The sequence below is a fragment of the Podarcis cretensis genome, assembly GCF_951804945.1.
Source record: "Podarcis cretensis genome assembly, chromosome: 11".
NCBI classification, from domain to species: domain Eukaryota; kingdom Metazoa; phylum Chordata; class Lepidosauria; order Squamata; family Lacertidae; genus Podarcis; species Podarcis cretensis.
Window position 1 is genome coordinate 19002148 of NC_137180.1, and position 25458 is coordinate 19027605.

Sequence of the window (25458 nt, forward strand, 5' to 3'; positions counted from 1 at the left end):
AATACTAATACTGGAACGTGGGTGGTGCTGTGGTCTAAACCACAGAGCCTAGGACTTGCCGATCAGAAGGTCGGCGCTTCGAATCCGCGACGGGGTGAACTCCCGTTGCTCGGCCCCTGCTCCTGCCAACCTAGCAGTTTGAAAGCACATCAAAGTGCAAGTGGATAAATGGGTACCACTCCGGCGGGAAGGTAAACGGCGTTTCCGTGCACTGCTCTGGTTCGCCAGAAGCGGCTTAGTCATGCTGGCCACATGACCCGGAAGTTGTACGCCGGCTCCCTTGGCCAATAAAGCGAGATGAACGCCGCAACCCCAGAGTCGGTCACAACTGGACCTAATGGTCAGGGGTCCCTTTACCTTTAATACTAGTACTAATACTAATACTAATACTAATACTAATACTAATAATTTATTTATACCCTGGCCATCTGGCTGGGTTTTCCCAGCCACTCTGGGTGGCTCCCAACACAATATTAAAAACAAGATAAAACATCAAACATTAAAAACTTCCCTAAACAAGGCTGCCTTCAAATGTCTTCTAAAAGTCAGATAGTTGTTTAGTTCCTTGACATCTGATGGGTGGGCATTCTACATGTCGGGCACCACCACCAAGAAGGCCCTCTGCCTGGTTCCCTGTAACCTCACTTCTCACAGGGAGGGAACTGCCAGAAGGCCCTCGGAGCTGGACCTCAGTGTCTGGGCTGAACAATGGGGGTGGAGATGCTCTTTCAGGTACAATGGGTAATAGCAGTGCAGTTGAGGAAGGACTGTAGTTCAGCTTCTGCTCTGCACGTAGAAGGTATTTATTTTTGATCCCTGGCATCTCTTGTTAAAAGGATACAAAACAAATATACATGATTCTGCTAAAGATATTCACTACCTGGGTTACGGGATGAGATAGCACCCCTCTCAATTTCACTCGCAGAAGCTGACTGGATGGCAGTAGAATCAACACCGGCGATGGGCTAGCACCAGCCACCACTGAGAAAACCAGCAATATTAGGACACAGGCATTCTTGAGCTTGCCGAGCAGAAGGTTGGTGGTTCGAATCCTCACAACGGGCTGAGCTCTCATTGCTCTGTCCCAGCTCCTGCCAACTTAGCAGTTTGAAAGCACACCAGGGCAAGTAGATAAATAGGTACCGCTGCAGCGGGAAGGCAAATAGCGTTTCTGTGGGCTCTGGTTCCCATCATGGTGTTCTGTTGCACCAGAAGCAGTTTAGTCATGCTGGCCACCTGACCTGGAAAGCTGACTGTTGGGCAAACGCCAGTTCCCTCAGCCTAAAAGCAGGTTGAGCGCTGCAACCCCATAGTGGCCTTTGACTGGACTTAACTGTCCTGGACTTAACCACCCAGGGGTCCTTTACCTTTACCTTTAGCTTATTAGGGGTCCCAGGATAGTTCATGTTGCAACCAAGAGGAATAGCTGGAAGGGGGCTCAGGAGGAACAGCCAGGGGTTCCTGCTGCTGCCACTGATAATCTGCCATCTGAGTCAGTTGCCTCATTCTGCCTAATAGTAGGACTGGCCCCAGATTTATATCCCAGGTTCTCCCTCATGCTAAACTTTGAGAAAAGTGCAATCATTGTACAAAGTAAGACAGCTCACAATGATAGGTTAGAAACAATAGAACCTCCCTGAGATATTAGTAACACAAATAGATAAATAACTTGGAAGTTGACAGAATTATCCATTGTCCTGGTGGGAAAGATTTCCAGCATCACAATGACTATATTTCAAAAACATCTTTGTTTCTGTTATCAATGTTTCTTTTCCAAATTGGACAAAACAGTGTAATAGAGTGGCAAAAGAAGCGAAACAAATTCATTTAGACCAACAAATCACACAGAACATCACAAGGGAACTGATATATATATGTGTGTGTGTATATGTGTGTGTGTGTGTGTGTGTGTGTGTGTGTATGTATATGTATATGTGTGTGTGTGTGTGTGTGTGTGTGTGTGTGTGTATAATCAATAAAGGAGGTTTGGGGATACCTTATATTACCCATCACTATCATGTAATAAGATTATCTTCAACGAGTCGTATGTTATGGACCAGGAAGGCACATTTCAAACCCAAATTTATTCACCTCGATCAAATCTCTGTTCAGTGTTCTCTAGAATAAGTTTTCACAAAAGACAGCTCCAAGCTTTTCATCTATAGCCTCAATTCTAATAAATGAATTTGCAGGCGTCAGATTGTGCAGCTGTATAAATGTCTCAGCCTGGGGGAAAATGCTGTATTATGTAAATGGCTTCAGTGAATGATATATTATCTCCTACAATCAAGTCAGCCCCAAATTCAATCAAATCAGATCACCACTCTTCTATTCCTCCCCCCCCCCCGTTATGATACATCATCAAAAAATAACCAATATTGGGTGCCTAGGGCTTATACACCATTTGAAACCTTCCTTGTAAATTCCTTACCAAAGAAATGAATCAGTGAAATATATGCAGTGCTTTCTGAAATAGATCTAACCCAAATACAGACAGTTTATGAAAGGAAACAGGATAAAGATCTAAACTATTACAAGCTCTCTGTACAATGGAGTGGAATTAGCTGTTTAAGACAGTACCAAGACTACTGATAAGTGCTAACATAAAGAAAAATATCTAAATCCATTTACCAGTTGTATCTCACCCCACAGCAGTCAAATAAGATATACCAGACTAATATAATCTGCTGGAGATACAGAAGGCTAATAGTGGATAATCTCTGTGTCTTCTACAACTGTAAGGAAACAAGCAATGTTTGTAATTTAGTACTTTATGTAGTACAATAAATTATAGGCCACAATATATCGAGAAATTCCGAAACAATACTTTTATGTGTGTTAAACTCTGAGGCTGAAAATGCTTACGACTTTACCCACAAAGCAAAAAAATCTGGACTGCTCAACTTTTCCAAAGCAAAATAAAAACTCTAACTGAAGAATATGTGGGAAGCCTCCTTAAGGAACAAAATAACCTACCAGAAGAGAGCACTAATTGATCGGGAAAACAACCCATTTATTGAGATAGATGGGCTCTCTTTATCAGCTATTGGAATGGAAAAATCAGTGACAACATTCCCCTCTCTGACTTATTCCATCCTATTTAATTTACTTTATCTTTCTTCTAAATCAACAAAGCAAATATCAAAGCATTTATAATGCGAAACATATGGATGAAAAAACAAAGGGAATGTGATGCTGAAGCCCAGGCTTCTAATACTATCTTCATACACAATAATGTATGCTGATTCTGAGCTTCAAAATGATAATTAATGAAAACAGGGCCTGCATTATTAAAAACAACAGAACACCAATGCAAAAAGACAGGAAGACGTTAATTAAACATCCCCCAGAGATAAAACAATTCCATGAATCAAGTTAAAACACCAATTAGTAGGTTCTGTCAAATCACTCTGCCTGAGATCCAGGACAGCAGCTTCTACTCAGAGTAGACCAGGCTGGGCTTCGTGGACCAATAAGATGACCTGGCATATTCCTAATGTACGCCTATGCTTGCTCTGGTCATAAATGGGGATGCCAACACAGGGTTTACAAGAGCAGATGTTCCTATTGCTTGCCAAACAGCTGTATATCATGAGCCTTGGGCAGTCTAAGAGTTTCTTAGCATTGGCTGTCTCACTGCAAAATGTACTGCTTTGTATGCATTCACTGGTGCACATATAATAATGATATAATAATATCAGTAATTTATTATTTATACCCTGCCCATCTGGCTTGGTTTCCCCAGCCACTCTGGGCGGCTCCCAACAGAATATTAAAAACACAACAAAACATCAAACATTAAACACTTCCCTAAACAGGGCTACCTTCAGATGTCTTCTAAAAGTCAGGTAGTTGTTTATTTCCTTGACGTTTAATGGGAGGGTGTTTCACAGGATGGGTGCCACGACCGAGAAGGCCCTCTGCCTGGTTCCCTGTAACTTCACTCCTCACAGTGAGGGGAACTGCCAGAAGGCCCTTGGAGCTGGACCTCAGTGTACAGGCTGAACAGTTGGGGACATACCCAGGCCATTCTCTCATTCTCGCTCCCCCTCCTATCCCAATGGAGCGAGGATGTTTATTACATTGGTTTGGACCTGTATATCTAAATTACTGCTCTCCTTTTGCCTGGGTACTACACAATCAGAGAAGCTGGAGCTGGTGCTTTTCTGTTCTCCTCAGCAAGAAGGGAGCCAGATCTCACTGCCGTGCAACAGGGTATTGAAACATAAACTGAGGGCAAATCTACACCGGTCAGTTATAACATTAAAAATGCATTATAAAAATGTGACACCGGAGGCACTGTAGAGTGGCCATCCATTCATCAATGGAAAATTGCATTGAGAGCTATATTACGGGGTTTTGTTTTGTTTTTACAGTGTTTTTACAATCAGTGTAGATCCAGCCCTGGTAGATCAATGTCTTTGTCTTGTTGATTAGTTCCAGATGCAAACTGTAAGTCTGTCGAAAGTGGTGGCTCCTTTTCTAATGGGAGTGATTAGTTACTCTTTAAGTGACAAATTAGTCACTGCATCTAAAGTAGAATTCATTAGCTACCTCTAAAAGTATGGTGGAGCCAGGTCAGGTGTGCCAAATCGAAGGGGCAGAGGTGTCTTCAAGTGAGATATAAATGTCTGAATCAATGACTGAATCAATAAATATGATGTAGCAGCTGTTCTGCCAGCATAGTGATGATATCTATCTGCCTCCAGTGTAACTAGACTGGTGACTTGGAGTGGCTGCCAAGACCATATAACACTGGTCCTGAAAGACCTACATTGGCTCCCAGTACATTTCTGAGCACAATTCAAAGTGTTGGTGCTGACCTTTAAAGCCCTAGATGGCCTCGGCCCAGTATACCTGAAGGAGCGTCTCCACCCCCATCACTCAGCCCGGACACTGAGGTCCAGCGCCGAGGGCCTTCTGGCAGTTCCCTCCCGGTGAGAATTGAGGTTGCAGGGAACCAGGCAGAGGGCCTTCTCGGTAGTGGCGCCCGCCCTGTGGAATGCCCTCCCATCAGATGTCAAGGAAATAAACAACTATCTGACTTTTAGAAGACATCTGAAGGCAGCCCTGTTTAGGGAAGTGTTTAATGTTTGATGTTTCGTCGTGTTTTTAATATTCTGTTGGGAGCTGCCCAGAGTGGCTAGGGAAACCCTGCCAGCCAGATGGGCAGAGTATAAATAAAAAAATATTACTACTACTACTACTACTACTACTACTACTGCTACTCCTCCTCCTCCTCCAGGGCATGGTCCTCCTTTGAAGCCTCGTGTTCCCCTCACACCGTAGGAGGCGAACGTGTTGCAATACCTCATCTCTCTTAGGGAAAGTGACTTGGCTGTAAAGACAAACCTTGCATTTATCCACAGATACCTTCATCAGTAGATGCCCGTGACTCCCTAATTCTTGTGATCACTTCCATGTGCGCATGATGCCAGAGGGTTGGCGCCAAAGTCACTCCTCTGCCCAGACACTAGGAAGCCAGTCATATATGATCTCCTTGGAGATATATGGAAAGCGCAAGCCACCATTTGTTGGCTCTTCTGAGCATTGTGGTGGTGGCAGTGGTCAGGTAGAGTCTGATCTGCTTTTGGCATTAAGCATCTCATTATGTAAATACAGCAGAGGATGTGATTTCTATACTAAGTTCTAGTAAGCCTATCTCCTTCCAACTGGCAATACTCCACAAAGATTAGAAGCACTGCATGAACAAATAAACCCAATCTCCACTAGAATACTTCAGTCTTCAGGATTGTTGACCTAGCACTGTTGTGACTCACAAAGTCCATAGTAATTAAAAGCACATCACACAAAGGACATTGGGGAAAAAATGATAAAAATGTGCTCTTCCGATTAGTGGGCAGCAGTGTCCTCAGTTCATGCTTTCTTCGTTTTCATAAAAACAGTAAAGTCATCAGGAAAGTCACAAAAAGTTATGGCAGGATTCCCATAGTGTGTGGAAACATTTTCTAATATCACACATTGGGAAACAACAAGCTATTTGTGAAGCTAGTGAGATTTATGTGAAGATTAGAAAGACAGAGGGCTCCTTTGATTCATGGCTATGTTTTCCAGCTTTTCCAGACTTTTCCATTTTCCTCTGACTTTTTCATTGTTTGCTGCTCTTAGGGACACAGGGTGAAGAACAAAACCAAGTAACCGCAATGGAAAAGTTTTAGGGACGAGTGATGCTGTATCTGAAAATAATACAAGGCAATCTCTGCAGTCAGTATACATGCCACAAACGGGAGTTGTCACACTTATTGAAAGCAATATATTAGTATAGGATAGTGCTTATTTAACTGTGTAGTGTACATCTGACTTTTAGAAGACGTCTGAAGGCAGTCCTGTTTAGGGAAGTTTTTATATTTTATGCTTTATTGCTTTATTATTATTATTATTATTATTATTATTATTATTATTATTCTGTTGGGAGCTGCCCAGAGTGGCTGGGGAAACCCAGCCAGATGGGCGGGGTATAAATAATAATAATAATAAATTATTATTGTTGTTGTTGTTGTTGTTGTTGTTGTTGTTACATCACCATCAAATTAATAGCAAGAAGGGTTCAGCCATCAAGAAGGGTGTGGTGTAGTGGTTAAGAGCGGTAGACTCGTAATCTGGGGAACCAGGTTCGCGTCTCCGCTCCTCCACATGCAGCGGCTGGGTGACCTTGGGCCAGTCACACTTCTGTGAAGTCTCTCAGCCCCACTCACCTCACAGAGTGTTTGTTGTGGGGGAGGAAGGGAAAGGAGAGTGTTAGCCGCTTTGAGACTCCTTAAAGGGAGTGAAAGGTGGGATATCAAATCCAAACTACTACTACTACTACTACTACTACTACTACTACTACTACTATTCTTCTTCTTCTTCTTCTTCTTCCTCTTCTTCTTCTTCTTCTTCTTCTTCTTCTTCTTCTTCTTCTTCTTCTTCTGATTTTCCTACTGGAGTAAATGCAGAAAATAAGAACCTGGTTACAGGCAGCAACCAGCTAATGCACTTCCAAAAGACTGTGATGGAACAGGTAGCATTTAAGGGCTGGGAACGGACCAGAGTGAAGACTGCTACACTCTGGTCTGTTCCCAGGCCTCTCTTCTCTGGCCAGATTGACCAGAATTCAAATTGGTGGCTGGCAAGAACTTCCAATGTGCCCTGTGGCTGGCCAGGGATATCCCAAGAGCTGGCTGCCTGAATAGATGCCGCTCCCGGGGGTATTGGAGCCCGACGCAATGGGCCACAACTGCCACCTGTTCCTGACTGGGCAAGCAGCCATTGTGCACACGTGCACGGCGCAGAAGCCAGAAGTGATCGAAAGCGCCAATCAACATGTCACAAAAAGGGTGGGGGCGTAACGGGGTGGGGTGCGCTTCTACACACTTCGCTGACACACTTAGGGAGCCAGGAATTGAACCCCCACACAAAATGGTCGTTGACTATATAGCTGACGATAGCTAAGAGCACTGTCAGATTTATGTATAAGCTAAAGAAGCTATAGCTTAGGGCCCCACTCTCTTGGGGGGCCCCAAAAAAATTAAAGGGGGAAAAACTAGATGTACATTTCCAAAATCTAAGATAAAAAACAAATAAAATAAAACTGTCATAGAGCAACAGTGTTTTGTGATGTGTAGGCTCCTATGATGTAAGCAATGGGCGCTGCCTGCTAGCCTGCTCCCTAAAATATCACTGGTTTCCTCATTTCTATATGCAGGGTACGGATGCGGGTGGCGCTGTGGGTTAAACCACAGAGCCTAGGACTTGCCGATCAGAAGGTTGGCGGTTCGAATCCCCATGATGGGGTGACCTCCCGTTGCTTGGTCCCTGCTCCTGCCAACCTAGCAGTTTGAAAGCATGTCAGAGTGCAAGTAGATAAATAGGTACTGCTTTGGTGGGAAGATAAATGGCGTTTCTGTGCGCTGCTCTGGTTTGCCAGAAGCGGCTTAGTCATGCTGGCCACATGACCTGGAAGTTGTATGCCGGCTCCCTCAGCCAATAAAGCAAGATGAGCGCTGCAACCCCAGAGTCGGCCACGACTGGACCTAATGGTCAGGGGTCCCTTTACCTTTACCTTTACCTTTATATACAGGGTGCCTACATTCTGCATCTGCAAATGGCTTGTGTGAATCATCTCTGAGAATTTTCTTCACTCTCCTGAGGCAATGTTCTTCCGTGATGTCATCCAGTGGATTCACGGGACAGCCCATAATATCTTGTGCTGTATTCACCACCCTCTGTAGGCACTTCCTATCCGTTGATGTCAAACCAGCGTACCACACCGTGATGCAGTATGAAAGGACACTTTCTATTGTGGACCAGTAGAAGGAGATCATCAAATGTTGATTGACATTGTTCTTTCGCAATACTCTGAGGAGATGGAGTCTCTGTTGGGCTTTCTTAACCGCCTGGGTTGTACTGATTTTCCAAGTAAGGTTTCCAGATATGCAAAATAGAAGTGAGGCTGACCAAGGAAAGGAGCAGAATGGCTCCAGTGCTGCATATAAAATAGCACATTGTGGGTGAGACGTAAGGGGTAAGTGCTCACACCAGCATGCTTTCAAACTGCAGACAGGAGAGAGGTGCTGCCAAAGAGCTCCATTCTCTGTTCTCAGTCACCCCAGTGTAAACTTGGCTCAAAAGTTTCCATTTTGTCTGGAATACTGGCAAGGTCTAACATGTTTGGCTAGAATACATTTGCAGGTTCAGTTGGCTCCCTCTGTTGAAATGGAAGAGTTTGTGCCCAACTCCTCTATACACTGCACACTCAAATTCTACGAAGCCTCATCACCCCTGCATTTTAATTTGATCAAGACAAGAACTTTGTATTACTTTTTAGTTAGAACCAAAACACTTGTCTATTTACGTAATTAGGACCAAAATGCCCACCTTTTCTGCTATCACATGGAAAGTATGCTGTAATTACTAAGAGCTACCATGGCTTTCTCCAGAGCAAGTCATGCCAGATTAAACTGCTTTCTTTAATATAGAGATGCAAGCTTGGTGGATCAGGGGAATGCTGTGGATGTAATGTATCTTGATTTTAGTAATGTCTTGAAAATAGTAATGTCTCTGAAAATATTCTTGCAGACAAGTTGATAAAATGTGGGCTTGACAGCGTAACCGTTAGGTGAATTTGTAGCTGGTTGATGGACCAAACCCAGGGTTCATTGTCATTCTGGGGGGAAATGGAGTGCCATGGGGTTCTGTCCTAGGCTCAGTTTTGTTCAACATCTTTATAAATGACGTGGATGAAGGAATATAGGAGATGCTCATTGAATCTGCAGATGATATGAAACTAGGAGGGATAGCTAATATCTCAGAAGATAAAATCAGGATTCAAGATGACCTTAACAGGTTAGAGAACTGGGGCCAAACTAACAAAATAAATCTCAATAGGGACATATGCCAAGGTTCTGCACTTGGGCAGGAATAATCAGATTCACAAATATAGGATGGGGGACACCTGGTTTGACAGCAGTACATGGGAACAGGATCTAGGGGTCTAGGCGACATCAACAGAAGTATTGTGTCCAGATCAAGGGAAGTAATGATCTCATTCTATTCTACCTTGGTTGGACCCCACCTAGAGTTCTGTGCCAAGTTCTGGACACAAAAGTTTAAGAAGGGTATTTACAAGCTCGAACATGTGCAGAGAATGACCAAGGTGATAGTGAGTCTGGAAACCAAACCAGCTGTGGGAGCTGGGTATGCTTAGCTTAGAGCAGTGTTTCCCAACCTTGGGCCTCCAGCTGTTTTTGAACTACAATTCCCATCATCCCTGACCACTGGTCTTGCTAGCTAGGGATGATGGGAGTTGTATTCCAAAAACAGCTGGAGGCCTAAGGTTGGGAAACACTGGCTTAGAGAATACTGAGGCGTCTGTAATATTCCATTTTCAACGATTTCCTTAACATCCTTTAACTTGATGCAGATACTTCAAAAATATCTGGAGTCTGTACTTAATAGGTTTTTTAATTGCTCTCTTTGTGGGGGTGGGAGTGCAGTCAAGTCATGAGTGTTAACAGCTGCCACCCCATCAAGTAAATAAATAAAAATACTTAACTAAAAGTAGAAATCGTAGGAAGATTTTGACAGATTTTCCTGAGCCCTTGGGGTCAAGAGAAAGCAACTGTTGTAGAGACATTTCATTCTGAACCTGCAGCTAAACAGAGCCAGACAGAGGATGATGACAGGTGGGTGTCCTGCCCCACCCCCTAACCTAAATTATAGCTAGGTACATGGGTGGCACTGTGGGTTAAACCATAGAGCCTAGGACTTGCTGATCAGAAGGTCGGCGGTTCGAATCCCTGTGACGGGATGAGCTCCCATTGCTCGGTCTCTGCTCCTGCCAACGTAGCAGTTCAAAAGCACGACAAAGTGCAAGTAGATAAATAGGTACCGCTCCGGCGGGAAGGTAAATGGTGTTTCCGTGCGCTGCTCTGGTTCGCCAGAAGTGGCTTAGTCATGCTGGCCACATGATCTGGAAGCTGTACGCCGGCTCCCTCGGTCAATAAAGTGAGATGAGTGCCGCAACCCCGGAGTCAGCCACGACTGGACTTAATGGTCAGGGGTCCCTTTACCTTTTACATGGGTCAGGTTATCTCGATTCAGATCCAGAGGTAGTAACCCTTTTGTCTAAAGAAGGATGGAGAAGTGAGATCCCAATTTCTCCTCTTCTCCACTCCTTACGTTTTGCCCCGTTGATATTTATTCTCAGGGTGATGAGCAGCCCTCCCCATGGGAGAACTCTATTTGAAGGGAGCCTCTTCTCCACCAGACGTGGAGTTCTCATCATGTGACTCGGAGAGAGGGAAACAAAACCTGGTACGCCTGAGTTTATTTGAGGAGGATTTGGGCTATAATAAAAAGGGCGTTACAGGCATTACCCCGCCTCCCTTTTCACCCTGCAGCCGCCACCAAGTTTCCCCTGCCAGAGCTCCAGTTGAAACGAAACATGTTTTCTGGGAAGTATTTTCACCGGAGCCATCTCCCACGTCTCTCCCTTACCCTGCTTCCTCGTCTCTTCAGCTGGGCTGATGATCTAATAACATCTCTCTCTCTCTCTCTCTCTCTCTCTCTCTCTCTCTCTCTTTCTCTCTCTCTCTGCATACTTTGGCAGTCCTTTGCCACCTGGCAGCCTGAGCTGTCTGCGTGAAGCGAAAGGCCTGCATGCAGTTAACCCTGGTTGGCGAGGTGCCTGCAGATTGTGGAGAGAGCGAGACCCCTGCTGAACCGAGCGCCTAGCAGATAAGCTGTCTGGTCCTGTCTCTCTGGGCCATCAGAGCCACGGGTAGCGCAGGGCTGCCACCTGCCCTGCCCTGTATAATACAAGATTGCTCCATATTTCAATGTAAAACGCTACGTCCTGTATTCTTTGTCCTGTACTTCAGGTCTTCTCCTTGTTCTTCTCTCTTTTTCTCTGTGCCAAGTTACGGATTCTCTCCAAATGAATGTGTTTGAATGGCAAGGTCCGGTATTTAAATCCTGGGTAGCCAAGCACAGACAGATTCACAAATCCATGTGTGTGCACGCGTGTGTGTGTCTGTCACCAGCTCCAGAGGGGCCATCCTGTTAGGCTGTAATCGTAGAATCATATAATTTGGGAGGGACCACGAGGGTCATCTAGTCCAACCCCTGCAATGCAGGAATCTTTTGCCCAACTGGGGACTCGAACGCATGACTGTGTTTGCCCAACTGAGCTCGACTGTAACGCGTTGAAGCCCCTTCAGCAACAGATGAAAGAAGAATAACGGTTCACCAACCGCCCCGTCTCGCCCGGTCCTGTCTAAGGTGGCAACGCAGCCTTAGGGGTGAACGAGGCTGGAAGCCTGACGGAGGAGGCAGAGAAGCGAAAAGAGGATTGTTGTTGTTGTTTTGTTTAGCGGACCTGGAACTGTGGAGCCGGCACGTTTCGAAGCGCATTACGCGAACAAATAGCGCAGGAGCCGCCTGCCAGAATGGGCTTTTGTAACTTTGCGAACGTGCCAGAAAAGTTTAAAAAGCCCTCATCTCCTCCCACCCACCTACCCTCCGCCTCTCCCTCCCTCCCTCCGCTGCCGCTTCATTCCAGACACCAGCAAAAGCAAGAGGGAGAGGCGGCTCGCTCAGTCCCGCGCCGAGCGCATTCCTTTTAGCAGTCTTGGAGAGGAGGAGAGGGGAAGCTTGCTGCAAAGGGGAAATCTGCCACCTGTGTACGAAGAAAGCGCCTGCAAGAGCTGCTTCTTCGCCGTCGGGCTGTTGTTTGGCTCGACGGTCCTTCCAGGACCCAGGGGTGCCAAGGGGTACCCCACTCGCCGCCGCCGCCGCCGCTATGCGCCTCTCCACCCGGCCGCCGCCGCTGCTCCGTCTAGCCCAGCTGCAGGCGTGCGTCTTTTGGAGTTGCCTGCTGTGCGCGCCGTCGGGCGCGCTGCCTCAGCCAAGGAACCCGCCGCCGCCGGCCGTGTGGAGGCAAAGGATTCAGTGGGAGAACCAGGGGCAGCTATACAGCCTGCTCAGCGTGGGCTCCCAGTACCAGCCGCCTCGACGGCGCGCAAGCCAGCAACCCTCGCACGGCGGCCACGTGTTGCTCCTCCGGGGCAATGGCACCTCTCCGCGCAGGGCGCAAGCGGTCGCCGCCGACGGCACCACCCGGAGACCCGAGGCGCAGCACTGGTTCCAAGCCGGCTACCAGCAGCCCGCCGGCGACAGGGGGCGCGGGGCCGACGGCGCTGCCAGCAGCAGCTCTCGGCGAGCGCCCCTCGCCAGCGCCCCCTCCAGGCCGGGCAACAGCAGCGGCGCGCCTCCTCTGAGCAACTTCCCTCGGGCGCGCGGCTTAGACCGCATGGTGGGCGATGACCCCTACAACCCGTACAAGTACTCGGACGACAACCCGTACTATAACTATTACGACACGTACGAGCGGCCCCGGCCCGACAGCCGACAGCGGCCCGGTTATGGCACCGGTTACTTCCAGTACGGTAAGAGCGCGCAGTTCGCCACGCGACGGGAGAGAAAGTGTGGCAGGAATTGCGCCCCTGCAGTGACTTAAACGTGGAGTTGGTCGCTTGCTCTGCCAACAGCAGTCGCCCTCCGAAAAAAAACCCCAACCACCCCTTTTAAAACGCGGTGGGTTTTTTTTGGGGGGGGGGGCTGGGAGCGGGTATTGAGTCGTTGTTTTTATTTCGATTATATATTTTGCGGTTTTATATTTTGATTTTGTTCTGCCATCCGCCCTGAGATCTCCGGGTATAGGGCGGTATATAAATTCAATTAATAATAATAATAACCCAACCCCGACGCAGCCACGTGGCAAATCCTGCCCTCCCCGCCAGACGGCACGTTTAACACGGAGCGCTTGGCAAGGCGGCCGGCTCCACTGCCGTTATTCGCCATCTGGTTCCAGCCCTCCCCCTTTGCCCTTCACCGTGTCTGCGTTGTTGTCAGCCTGGAACTTATTGCACGAGAATATCCTTTATTCACTGGAAACTTTTTTTCCAACAAGGGTTGTTTCTCTGTACTTTAAAAAGTAATGTTAAAACAACAAGAACAACCCACAAATCAACTTCTACAATTCAGTGCAGAGCGCTGGAGTGGGAAGGTTTTTCAGGACAAACGTTCTGTTATCTTAGCGGTGGTTCATTTCCTTTATCCTACTGCTGCACTGACATTTTAACTCCAGTCCACAAGCCCCCTTGCCAGCCATCAAAAAAGCTCTCTGTGCATGGTCAGAGGCACTGTTATTATTAAATCTGGTCCTGTGCACAAACTGCTGGGGCTGAACCATGGATCAGTTAAGACCCCTGCTGCACGCTTTGAAGAAAGAAGCCTTATGGTTATGGCACCCCTGCCCTCAAATTTCCCCACTCCTAGAACAAAGGAAATTTGCACCAATGCTCTGTCTCTTTGCTTTAAAGTAAGGCTGGAAGATGCCCTTCATCTTCAGGCTCTTTGAACGGGGTTAATTCAAACCACAACCTGCCTAATGGATGGCCAGCGTCATTTGTTTCGGCATAGCTGCAGGTCCATATAACAAAGAGCAAAGCTCCACAGTGTCGGACACATTTCTGGTATTTTGATCTGGCAGACTTAAGTGTACTCCTCAGCTGGTGTCCTTATGAGGAAGAATGCCTTGAAGATTTATGAGAAAAATTGCTTTGGAGAGTGCTGTGTTTCACAGTATCTGCCAATCTGCAAGGCACGTTGTCTTTTCATATTCCCGCCCCCCTTTTGATCTTGAGAAAAACGACTCTTGGTTCTTGTTAACCAGCCATGGATGTGAGAGATGTGGATTGTATGTAGTGTTTAGGAAGATTTAGTTTGTGACTCCTCTAAGATAGGCAAAATGCAAACATGTTCTGGGCTTGATCTGTTCTCTCTCTCTCTCTCTCTCTCTCTCTCTCTCTCTCTGTGTGTGTGTGTGTTGTGGCATGATGCACTGCAGGTCTCCCAGACTTGGTACCAGATCCGTACTACATCCAAGCATCCACTTATGTGCAGAGAACTTCCATGTACAACCTGAGGTGCGCTGCTGAAGAGAACTGCCTAGCAAGGTAAACAGAAGTCGCTCCTGCCCCTTGGTTTATGTTGACACTGGATTCCTAACTGAATCTGATGGGAAGATCTGGAGTCTTAGAACGAGGGTTTGTAAAAGAGGCACCCACCAGATTAGATTCAGAATGTCACATTGAAATTGGTGGGATAAGTTGGTTTTGTTACCTTAAAAGTACCGTTGCTTTCAATAGGACCAAAGCATGACCAACTTTGTGTGGAACCACATTGCTTTTACAACACAGTTCAGGACACGCTGACAAAAATGTCAAAATGTCACACTGGCAGCTTAACGAGAGGGAAGAGGAGTTAATTTCATAAGTAGCAGAGAGTTCTGCCTCCATTCCAGTTGATGAAACATACTGTTTCTATTACCCTCTGCTGAGAGCTGGATGACCAAACTACAAGGCTTCCATGCCCTTATTGTTTGGGAATTACTGCCTTAAGAAGTGCCTGTTTTTCATTAAGTCAGTGCTTCGCTAATTTTTGAAAACAAGTCCCCCTTGAACACATCGTTTACAAATTGTGAAATAAGTTGGGTTTTTTTAAAAAAGGTAAAATCTTGCTATTTGATAAATGCAATTTGCAATCAGCTCTTAATAAACCATTTACTTTCTGATTATTATTATTATTATTATTATTATTCCATGGCTTTTCAACCAATGCGTATCTACTAGGGAGAAAATTCCATTGAACTCAGTGGGACTTTTTTTGCAAAGATGCATATGCATAAGATGAGACTGTGAGGATACTAATATAAAAAATGTATTTTAGATCTGATGGAATATTGTTATGCAAAACAGCCTCTCAAAATTAGTTCATAGCAATGCCAGCCAAGATTTGGTAATATGCTTTTTACACTTGCAGTAGTGCTAGCAAATTGATTAAGAGTATATTGTACTTGAGGATGATAGAAAAATAGCTAGCTAATGTTACACAACTCCATCATATTCTTAGTTGACATTTTAAAGGGGAAATATAGAAACTCTGCTGAAATTGGCAGGAGAGGAAGGAAGTGGAGATCACATGGACATGATCAGCAGGAAGAGGAATCAACACCTACTCTGACTCGGCAGACACAAAAAATTCTGGTAAAAGATTTGGACTTGGTGGCCAAAGCAAATTTTGACCTATTGCAACAACAGAAAATCCACCTTTCATAGGACATCAACAAGGGAAGATAAAAAGAAGTTCAGTAAACAAAAGTAGGCATGGGATATGTTTTTTTCTGACGTTCAGCCATGGCCTACTACTTCTTAGTTTTTAAAAAAACATTTTCCTAAATATTTTATTGAAATAATGCACACTTCCTCTGATTTGAAGAGAGGAATTGGTTATGCTCATCAACTAGGCATGTGTTGGGCATAATCAAAAAGGAGTCAAACGTAAACATTAATGGCAACTGGAACAACAACAACAACAACAACAGGGAGCTGGGCATGTTTAGCCTGGAGAAGAGGAGGTTAAGGGGTGATATGATAGCCATGTTCAAATATATAAAAGGATGTCACATAGAGGAGGGAGAAAGGTTGTTTTCTGCTGCTCCAGAGAAGCGGACACGGAGCAATGGTTCCAAACTACAAGAAAGAAGATTCCACCTAAACATTAGGAAGAACTTCCTGACAGTAAGAGCTGTTCGACAGTGGAATTTGCTGCCAAGGAGTGTGGTGGAGTCTCCTTCTTTGGAGGTCTTTAAGCAGAGGCTTGACAACCATATGTCAGGAGTGCTCTGATGGTGTTTCCTGCTTGGCAGGGGGTTGGACTCGATGGCCCTTGTGGTCTCTTCCAACTCTATGATTCTATGAACAGTAAATTGTTGGGGTTTTTTTTTACCCATGAGGTCTCAGGACAGGCTTCCACAATTTAATAATACAATATTAAAATCAGTTAAAACAATAACAGTCAATAGAATAGGGTGGCTCCTAAAATACATATTTCAGGTGTCAAAGGTCAGGGTAAAGAGGCACATCTTCAGCATATAATGGAAACTGCACAATGAAGATTTCTTCCTCTCTGGGGAAGGAATTACACAGCTTAGGAGTTGCCATAGAAAACCCCTTCTCCCATTCTCCCCCTCTCACAGTAGGGGTGGGGGAACTACCAAGAGGGCCCCCTCTGCTGATCTTAACACCTGAAAGGGTCTGTAGAGAAGGGAAAACACTGATATATACAGCACTGGACATTGTTAAGCAGCTTCAGCTCTCGTTATGTTGCATTCTCTAAAAAGCCCCAAGAGATCGTTTCAACTATAATAAATACAAATGTCGCACCATAAGGCAAAGTGTGTTTAACGAGCAATTTCAAGCCTATTTCATGCGCATGTTTGTTTTACATATTTGCAGCTCAGCTTACAGGTCAGATGTCAGAGACTATGATAATAGAATGCTTCTGAGATTCCCCCAGAGAGTGAAAAACCAAGGCACATCGGATTTCTTGCCAAGCCGACCACGATACTCTTGGGAGTGGCACAGTTGTCATCAGTGAGTGAAGGGCTCAGTATGGTACTTTCCAATTATGTTCACTTGCTGTTTGTTTGTTGTGATGTGGCTTCCAGCACTCCACTCCACTCCCTTCCCCTGCTCTTGCTGCCATGCAGAAAATAGCAGGAGTCGAACCCTTACCCACTGAACTCAAGTTTACGACCCTGCTTTAGGAATACAGTGGAACCTTGGTTTTCGAACGCAATCCATTTCAGAAGACCGTTTGACTTCCGAAACGTTCAAAAATCAAAGCATGCAATTCCAGCAGTATTTACTTACAGAAAACTCAAAACGGAAGCCATTCGACTTCCAAAAAGCAGTCGAAAACCAAAGCAGTTACTTCCGGGTTTTCGGCATTTGTAAACTGAAACGTTCGACTTCCGAGACGTTCAAAAACCGAGGTTCCACTGTAGAAAATAAATAGGAGCTATTCCAATGTGATGGAAAACGTAACTTGTTCATCTTCCATGTATACATTTTGGACATTCAGAACATACTTACTCAGTAATCAGTGGAAATGTTAGGTGGGTGAAATTGGTCGACTCAAGGTGATGTTGGTATCCGAGCTCTTTAACTCAATGAGCATTTCCTGCATATGGGAAGGATTCAAAGATGTGCTAATATAGGTATGGTTTCTGTGATCTGAAGACTGCCGTACAACAGAAGGTAGCCTTTGGTTTTCAGCTGCTTAGGCCACACATAGGGCAAATATTACCTTCGTTGATTTTAGACCTGCCTTTGCCAATCTGGTGCTCCCAGATGTTTGGTACCACAACTCACATCAGCTTGGGAGGGCCTGCAAAGGCAGCTTTAGACCCAAAGAGGGACATTTGTGTTGAAACATGTTGCTTGATTCCATCTTCTGTTGGAATCAACAATAAGAAAATACAATGGAGAGAAGACGTTGAGGTGGCTGTCTAAAGTTAACCTATTTCGCCTCCAAATAAATAGAAAAATTGTCCAGTAGCACCTTAGAGACCAGCTAAGTATGTTCTGGGCATGCACACAAGAAGGTATCTGAAGAAGTGTGCACACACAGAAAAGCTTATATCCAGAACATACTTAGTTGGTCTCTAAGGTGCTACTGCACAATTTTTAAATATATTTTGACTGCGTCAGATCAATACAGCTACCTACCTGAATCTATTTTCCCTCCAGCTACTCTACTGTGAGAAATATAATGTAGCAACAGAACAGCCTTTCACAATATGACTAATGAATAATCAGAAGCATAATAAGGCAATGTGTGTAAAACTAGAACATATTTAACACAGTGGAGTTTAAATATCAAAATATTTTGCGTAAATACTTGGGGGCCGCTGATAGAAAAAGAATCAGAATCCATAGTATTCTTGCAATTTACAGTATACAAAGTAAGCATTTTTAATTCAGATGAACGATATAGACACTCATATGCTTCCTAATTCTTGCAGCAGGAAATTTTGGAACAATTTTGCTTAGTCTTTAAACAAACTAAATGCTATGCAACAATTTACTCTCAAGAGCTGTATTTGTAATATAATTGTTGAATAATGAAACTATATGAAGAACAGTATCATAGGGCAACAAAATATTAGCCCATTAGTTTGGAATAATAAACAGCGATTGTAAGGCTCTATGCCAATGTTGTTTTGCTGGGCCACTTATTATTATTATTATTATTATTATTATTATTATTATTATTATTATTGTTGTTGTTGTTGCTGGGTTAACACTTAATAAAAAAGTTTGCCTGTGGTTTAACAGACACTACCACAGTATGGATGAATTCAGCCATTATGACTTGCTTGAAGCAAGCTCGCAAAGGAGAGTCGCTGAAGGACACAAAGCAAGCTTTTGTCTTGAAGATACGTCCTGTGATTATGGATATTATAGAAGGTATGCGTGTACAGCACATACGCAGGTAAGGTAGCCGCTGATCATTTTTCATCTCTTGCTGTCAGAATATAGATGGATTTCAAACATCAGTCTTGAAACAACAGCACCATATAGGCTTCAGGGAATCCATTCCCCCTCCCTCACGGCAGGCTGCCAGTAATGGAAAGACAAGAAGCTCTTACTAAGGTCTTTTATTCAGTATTCACAGAGAGATGTAGAAATGCCATCTCTTGGATAATGACGTTGAAACCTGTATTGCAATCTGAACTTCAAACCAGTTTCAGACAATGTATTGAGATATCTTCCAGCTCTGATCCCTATATTGGTTGCAAGAGGTACAACTAAGTTTAGAGGCAACTGGCAACTACCTTCTTGTGAGCCCCTAAAGATTTATGTCCTGGAATTCTTTCCTAACTTTTCTGCAAACTGGCTAGCTGAGTCTCTTAAGTATTATAGCATCTGATTGCTACTATGAATTCTTTTAGAATTCTTGCGGCTTCATCCACTGTTTTGAGACCTGTGCTTGTTGCAAAGTATTTTCCTCAGCAAATGAAGACTGCATCCTATTTTTAAAAAAATGCGCATAGCTGCCAGCTCTCAGTATACCCATGAGCTTTCTTTCCACAGCAAGTACGCAACCCTTGCCAAGTGACACACAGTCTGTGGCAAAACATTGTACTTTTCGTAGGGGCAGCCAGGCACCGCTCAGAATGATTTCAGGGTAGGGAAAGGAACTGAACCGCACACATTACGTAGACCCAAAGGGCTGTGAGTTCATGGCTTAAGGGGAGCTGTCATTTCAGGACAAAAATATGTTTCCTAAAGTCAATCCGCCCTTTTAATCTAGCAAAATAACAATGAGACATGAAAAAAGTCTAAGTCTCGTTTTACCAAGTTACCCTAATGGGAAGCTCGCAGGAGGTCCTGTCTTTGTGACTTGCAACAACTGGGGGGAGAATATAGTGGGGGGAAGAATATAGTGATTGTGTCTAGCAGCCATTGATATCCTTGTCTTTCATGAAAATGGCTCCTTTGCTTGTCAATGGGAAAATGCTGGATCTTTTTTTTTGTTTTGGAAGGCAAAATTATTTTGCTAGAATTTAGTCCTTTTCTATAAGGGTCATTCTATTTATATAGTAGGAGAGCAATCATTTTGATAGAAGTAATGGTGGCAGTAAGGTGTTATGAATCACTGAGAAATGTTATTTAATTATCTAGGGAAGCTTTTTGGTATTTGTCAACATTGTACTATATATATATATATATATATATGAAAGTTAAGACTTTCACTTCACTATGCTGCTACGCTTCAATTTTAGGGATTGAGCCCTGGGTGTTATGACACATACAATGCTGACATAGACTGCCAATGGATTGATATCACAGATGTTAAACCTGGAAATTACATCTTAAAGGTATGGAAATTACATTTTAAAGTTAATAATAATAATAATAATAATAATAATAATAATAATAATAATAATAAAAAAAAATAAGATATCAACATATGAACTTGCAAAGTACAGCATGCATTTCTTTTGCAGGTTAGTGTAAACCCGAGCTACTTGGTACCAGAATCAGACTACTCCAACAATGTAGTGCGTTGTGATATCCGTTATACAGGTCACCATGCATATGCGTCTGGCTGCACAATTTCACCGTAAGTAATTTTCTGTTTACACATTTTTACACAAAAATTTACACATTTTTATGGTCTTTCCAAAAATGTGTTGTGCAGCATGTCTTTTATAGAATGAGACTTTTTGGTCTTATCTCAACCACATAATGCCAAACCACATAAACCCTCCTTTCCTCCTCTTATCTGGTAGAAGGATGAGCTCAAGAAGCATTCATTTGTGTTTTTAAACTAACAGAGTTCCTTTTCACATCCCAGGGGGTTAATGGCTAGTTCAAACTAGGCTTTGTTCAAACAAGCTAGGATCAAACCATGTTTGAACAAACCATGATTTAAATCAATTGGAATTCCTGAGCTCAAATGTAACGGGGAACTATGGTTAAGTTAAAAGTGAGAGCAGATGCTTCCAATGTCTTGGAGGGGGGGGGGGAATTGTGCAATTCTGAGTTATGTGCATATTATGCTAACATATAGTTTAGCGCTATTGACTAAAAAGGCTCATTCTATAAAATGCATGCTTCCCTTCCTGTCATTGTAACAATGGCTGTATTCATATATCACAATAAATCATAGTTACTGTGAACACAATCCCTGGCTCAGTGTTACATATAGATCAAGGACTATGGTTTGTGTTACTCCAATCCTGCGTAATCCTAGGTCAGGGATTAGTCTGTTGCTCCCACTCATACAGACGCAGGGGAGCAAAGCAGTAACAATCTTAGTGTTAATAGTAAACCATTAACCATGGTTTATCATAATGTATGAACATGGCCAGTTTATGTCATTTTTCTTAGACTCAGTTGTTTTGCTTTCAGATTTGACCCTCTCTTCATAGTGAAATGATGTGCTTTATCCTTTAGCTTTTCATAAAATCTATGGGATTGAATGGCCTAGAATGAACTTAAGAGTAACGCAAGTGTTGAATTGCTTGCCAGTGCAAGACACTCAAGTCAGATTCTTTCTGAAATACTTCTTTAGAAATCTTGTTTTGAGGATTTAAAGGGATTTGTACATTCCTACAGCAGTAGGACTTAGCAAGCGTCAGCTGTTATTTCTGGCTCACACCACTTTCCGGATACTGCTTATGCATTCCACATACAGAGCATCCTTACAAAAACGCAGAGAACATTGCTAAGGAACTTCAAACAAATCCAAGCTGACTTTAGTTTTACCAAGCCCCTTGGGGGTTGCCCATATACAGTTGGTCTGGTCCATCGTCCAGGCCCACACTTGCATAAATAGATGGATTATGTTTGACACTGATAGCACTGCCAATGGTCTTTTGGACAGGACTTCCCCCAGCAATTATGGAAGTCACTGTATCTGGTCTTGCTGTTTTTCCATGTAAATGTGTGCCTGGGGAGATAAAATTGTTAACATGGTTGCATGGAGATATCTGTTGTGGGTGGGGATCTGTGCTTCAGAGGAAGTTGCAACTCTGGCGTTCAGTAATTAGCATGAGCAACGTTTGTCTTTAATACCCCTTTTCCAATGTCCATGTTTATTCTTCAGCTTGCATTAAGGAACGAGCTATTAAACGCATTCTAGAGAACACCAGCACCAGTACTAGCCCTAAGAATAGGCAATTATATTTATTCATCCAAACAACCCACTGAACTTATTTTTGTCACCACTAGCCCAAAGTTGCGGTTGGTTTACAGAATCAACAAGTTAAGAGGCCTCGCCACAGGCTTTTATGAATTCTTGCAAGTGTGAGTTTCTAAGAGCCCAAGAGCTAGAACAGCAGGATTCTTAAGAGGTCAGCTGTGACATTAGCAGAGCAGCAAGAGGAATTTGTCACAGCTTCTCACTATGCTAAGAAATCATTTAAAACGACGTTCTGGGAACAGCCCCTTTTCTTTAAGAACCTGGCACAATTCCATTTGGAAGTAATGAAATGTTGTCTAAGTGCACGAGTGTTTAAACTCTTAACAAGACTTGTTAATGTTAGAGACCTGTGCAAGGACATAGTCAATAGTGATTTGCCTTTTACTGAATCTCATTTAGGTCAATCCAACAGGAGCAGTTTAAGCAGAGGGAAAGTGTTGTGCTAATGTTGCTTAAATTTTAAATCCAGCGATGATATCTGAAGGTCTATTTAGTACTTTTGTCTTGATGTATATTATACTTAACGACTGCTTCTTTTCTCTTTAATAGGTATTAAGATGAAAGAAAATTTATGCAACGGTGCCCAAGGTTTTGAGGTGAAATTATTTTATAAACTTGAGACAGGATGTAAAAACTTTTGAAAGCGAAAACGAAAAAAGGACCAGAGTATATACAAAAAGAATTTTAATGACTCTGAAGCATTAAGACCTCCTTCAGAATGAATGTTGTCACTCAATTCATGTGTTCAACTTTTTGAGGACAGTGAAAGATTGGTGCTTTATATATAGTATTTCAAATTCTACAGGAAGTTTTAACCCATTCACAGAAATGCCTTTTCTCTGACTACTGGAAAATCAGTATGCTATTTGTGAATGAGCTTAAGGAACAATTTAATGGATATTCAAAGAGGCTGAGATTCAAAGAGTTACTTTAGGTTCATATATGCCCAATGGAATCTTACACATGTTACTTTTTTTAACAACAGACTCCAACCCTTCCACATCAAAACTATGTTTTTTACAATTTCATTTTCTTTGGAAGTTTATTGCTACATGGCAAGTGGCCAGGGCAGTGCTGTCCAAAGGGTCATGGAACTAATTTCACAATTATTTGGTCTGCAGCCATATAATAAATACTGAGAGTAAGGAGGAGGAGGAGGAAAAATCAGTGGTCATGGGGCAAAATCTGGACCAAAATCTGGGGAAATGAAACTTCCAACAGAGCTAAACACCCAGCATGATACTTTTCTATCCTTGGGACAAAATGTATTGTTCACTTTTTAAGAACTGTTCAGGCTTAGTGTATAGCAATGGCTGTTCATTACACCTTTTCAGATGAAAGTATCTGCATTTTAGACGTATTAGCGGGCAAGTATCTTCTTAAACCAGAAGCCTATTGTTATTTTGACAAGCCATTTTCTCAGAAGAAATATGAAATAGTGAATTACCCATTTCCAATGTTTGCTGCAGATTGCTTTGCACATTTTCTTCTTTTTTTTTCCGTACAGCTCTAAAGATTTTAAATTACAATTATTTAGAAACTATTCTCCGTTAATAGAATTTGGGTAACCTGGATTAAAGTTGATTTATACACTTGGCAGAAAAAAATAAGTCTATTTACAAAGGGGGAATTTCTCAATATATTCCATTATTTAGTGCAAACTTTAATTGGTTTTTTAAAAAAGGTTAGGAGTAATATAGTTTGGTAGCATCACAAAACAAGGCTTAAAAGACTGATTCACAAGGAGCTAATGGATGTTCATGAATACTGTATTTTAAACCTTGTAGGCAGTCAGAATGTTTTTTTTAAATTAAAAAAAAAACATACTAGCAGGATATTCAGTAGGCTGCATACTAAATAATGCAGTACTGTATTATATGATAATACCTGCCATATGCAGGATTCAACAGGCAAACATGTAAATAATTCAAGTGAAGAAAATCATAACTCCAAATTGAAATTTGGTTTTTAGAGGTAGAAGAATCATTCCTCCTTTGGCTAAAGTGCGATAGATGGGTTTCTCCACCTCCCAAAACTGTGAAATAATTTCTAGCAGATGGGAGTCTTCCTTCCCACTACTAGCTTTCTGAAAGGCCCTATAAATATTCAGTTGGCCATGCTTTTTAGCTGTTAGAACTAAAACTTGCTGCATTTTGAGTGCATTCCATACATTAAATATGAAAGAAGTGATATACATTAAGCTTGGGGAATATAAGGACATTTTCAATAACCATTTCTTGGAGATGTTTGATGGCTTGGAATACGCATTTCAGATTGTCTTGAAGACACTCAAGCTCCCCCACTTTTAGTACTATAATTTGTTTTGCAAATTTAAACAAAAATTTGTCATCCACACCGCTGTCTGTCCAGACTGACAAGACCTGCTTCTGCCTATTCTGCTTGCCAGTGCCTTCCCCTTAGCTTGGATAGCTCTGGTGGATGTTGAAATCACCAGTCCTACCATGTGTAATATGTCCGATATCACACATGAACATAAGCAACACACTTTCATACGTCAACAACAATTGCTATCCACATGATTAAAAAATTCCTTCCAGTAGCACCTTAGAGACCAACTAAGTTTGTTATTGGTATGAGCTTTCGTGTGCATGCACACTTCTTTGAATACACTAAAACAGAAGTCACCAGACCCTTACATGGGGAGGGGTATTACTCAGAAGGGTGGTGGGAATAACACCATTACTGGTCCCAACAACATCAAACATACCATCTCAGGACTCTTTAATTGCTCATCTTCTAACATTGTGTATGCCATCAAATGCCAACAGTGCCCTTCAGCTCTCTATATTGGACAAACAAGCCAAAACCTACGCCAAAGGATAAATGGACATAAATCTGACATCAGGAATCACAAGACAGAGAAACCAGTAGGAGAACACTTCAATCTCCCAGGACATTCTATACAAGATCTCAAAGTAGCTGTCTTATTACAAAAGAATTTCAGAAATAGACTGGAAAGAGAACTTGCTGAATTGCAACTTAATACCAAACTTAAAACCATGGAGAGACCTGGTCTGAATTGAGACATTGGATTCTTATCTCATTATACATGATGAAGCCATCTCACCTCTTGCTTTTTCCTATAAGAATCCATGCAGTCATTTACAGTTGTCAACAGGTCTACCACACAAATCAGCCAATCACCCATTCCCACCACCCTTCTGAGTAATACCCCTTCCCACCCTCTCATTACATATAAGGGTCTGGCAACTTCTGTTTGAGTGTATCTGAAGAAGTGTGCATACACACGAAAGCTGATACCAATAACAAACTTAGTTGGTCTCTAAGGTGCTACTGGAAGGAATTTTTAAATTTCCC

At 43.1% G+C, this 25458-nt stretch overlaps 1 protein-coding gene across 2 annotated transcripts; it reads left to right on the forward strand.

The window, feature by feature from the left end:
• The first annotated feature begins 12033 nt into the window (after positions 1-12033).
• On the forward strand, positions 12034-23792 carry LOX (lysyl oxidase). 2 transcript variants are annotated; one of them, XR_013843546.1, is made up of 7 exons: positions 12034-12947; positions 14411-14519; positions 16860-16997; positions 18744-18900; positions 20195-20290; positions 20420-20602; positions 20634-21154. XR_013843546.1 is itself a non-coding variant. In XM_079995697.1 (7 exons), the coding sequence occupies exons 1-7, from the start codon at positions 12302-12304 to the stop codon at positions 22673-22675; spliced, it is 1269 nt and encodes a 422-aa protein (XP_079851823.1). In that variant the 5' UTR covers positions 12085-12301; the 3' UTR covers positions 22676-23792. The 2 variants fall into 2 exon arrangements, 1 of the variants encoding a protein (XP_079851823.1); XM_079995697.1 differs by lacking the exon at positions 20634-21154 and adding an exon at positions 22669-23792 and having other exon boundaries at positions 12085-12947; positions 20420-20535.
• Positions 23793-25458: the final 1666 nt, after the last annotated feature.

Excerpts from the sequence above, each read along its gene's own strand:
- LOX (XM_079995697.1), top strand. The coding sequence starts at position 12,302 with ATGCGCCTCTCCACCCGGCCGCCGCCGCTGCTCCGTCTAGCCCAGCTG. Across the intron at positions 12,948-14,410 it reads CACCGGTTACTTCCAGTACG|GTCTCCCAGACTTGGTACCA; the intron begins GTAAGAGCGCGC and ends GATGCACTGCAG. Across the intron at positions 18,901-20,194 it reads CGTGTACAGCACATACGCAG|GGATTGAGCCCTGGGTGTTA; the intron begins GTAAGGTAGCCG and ends CTTCAATTTTAG.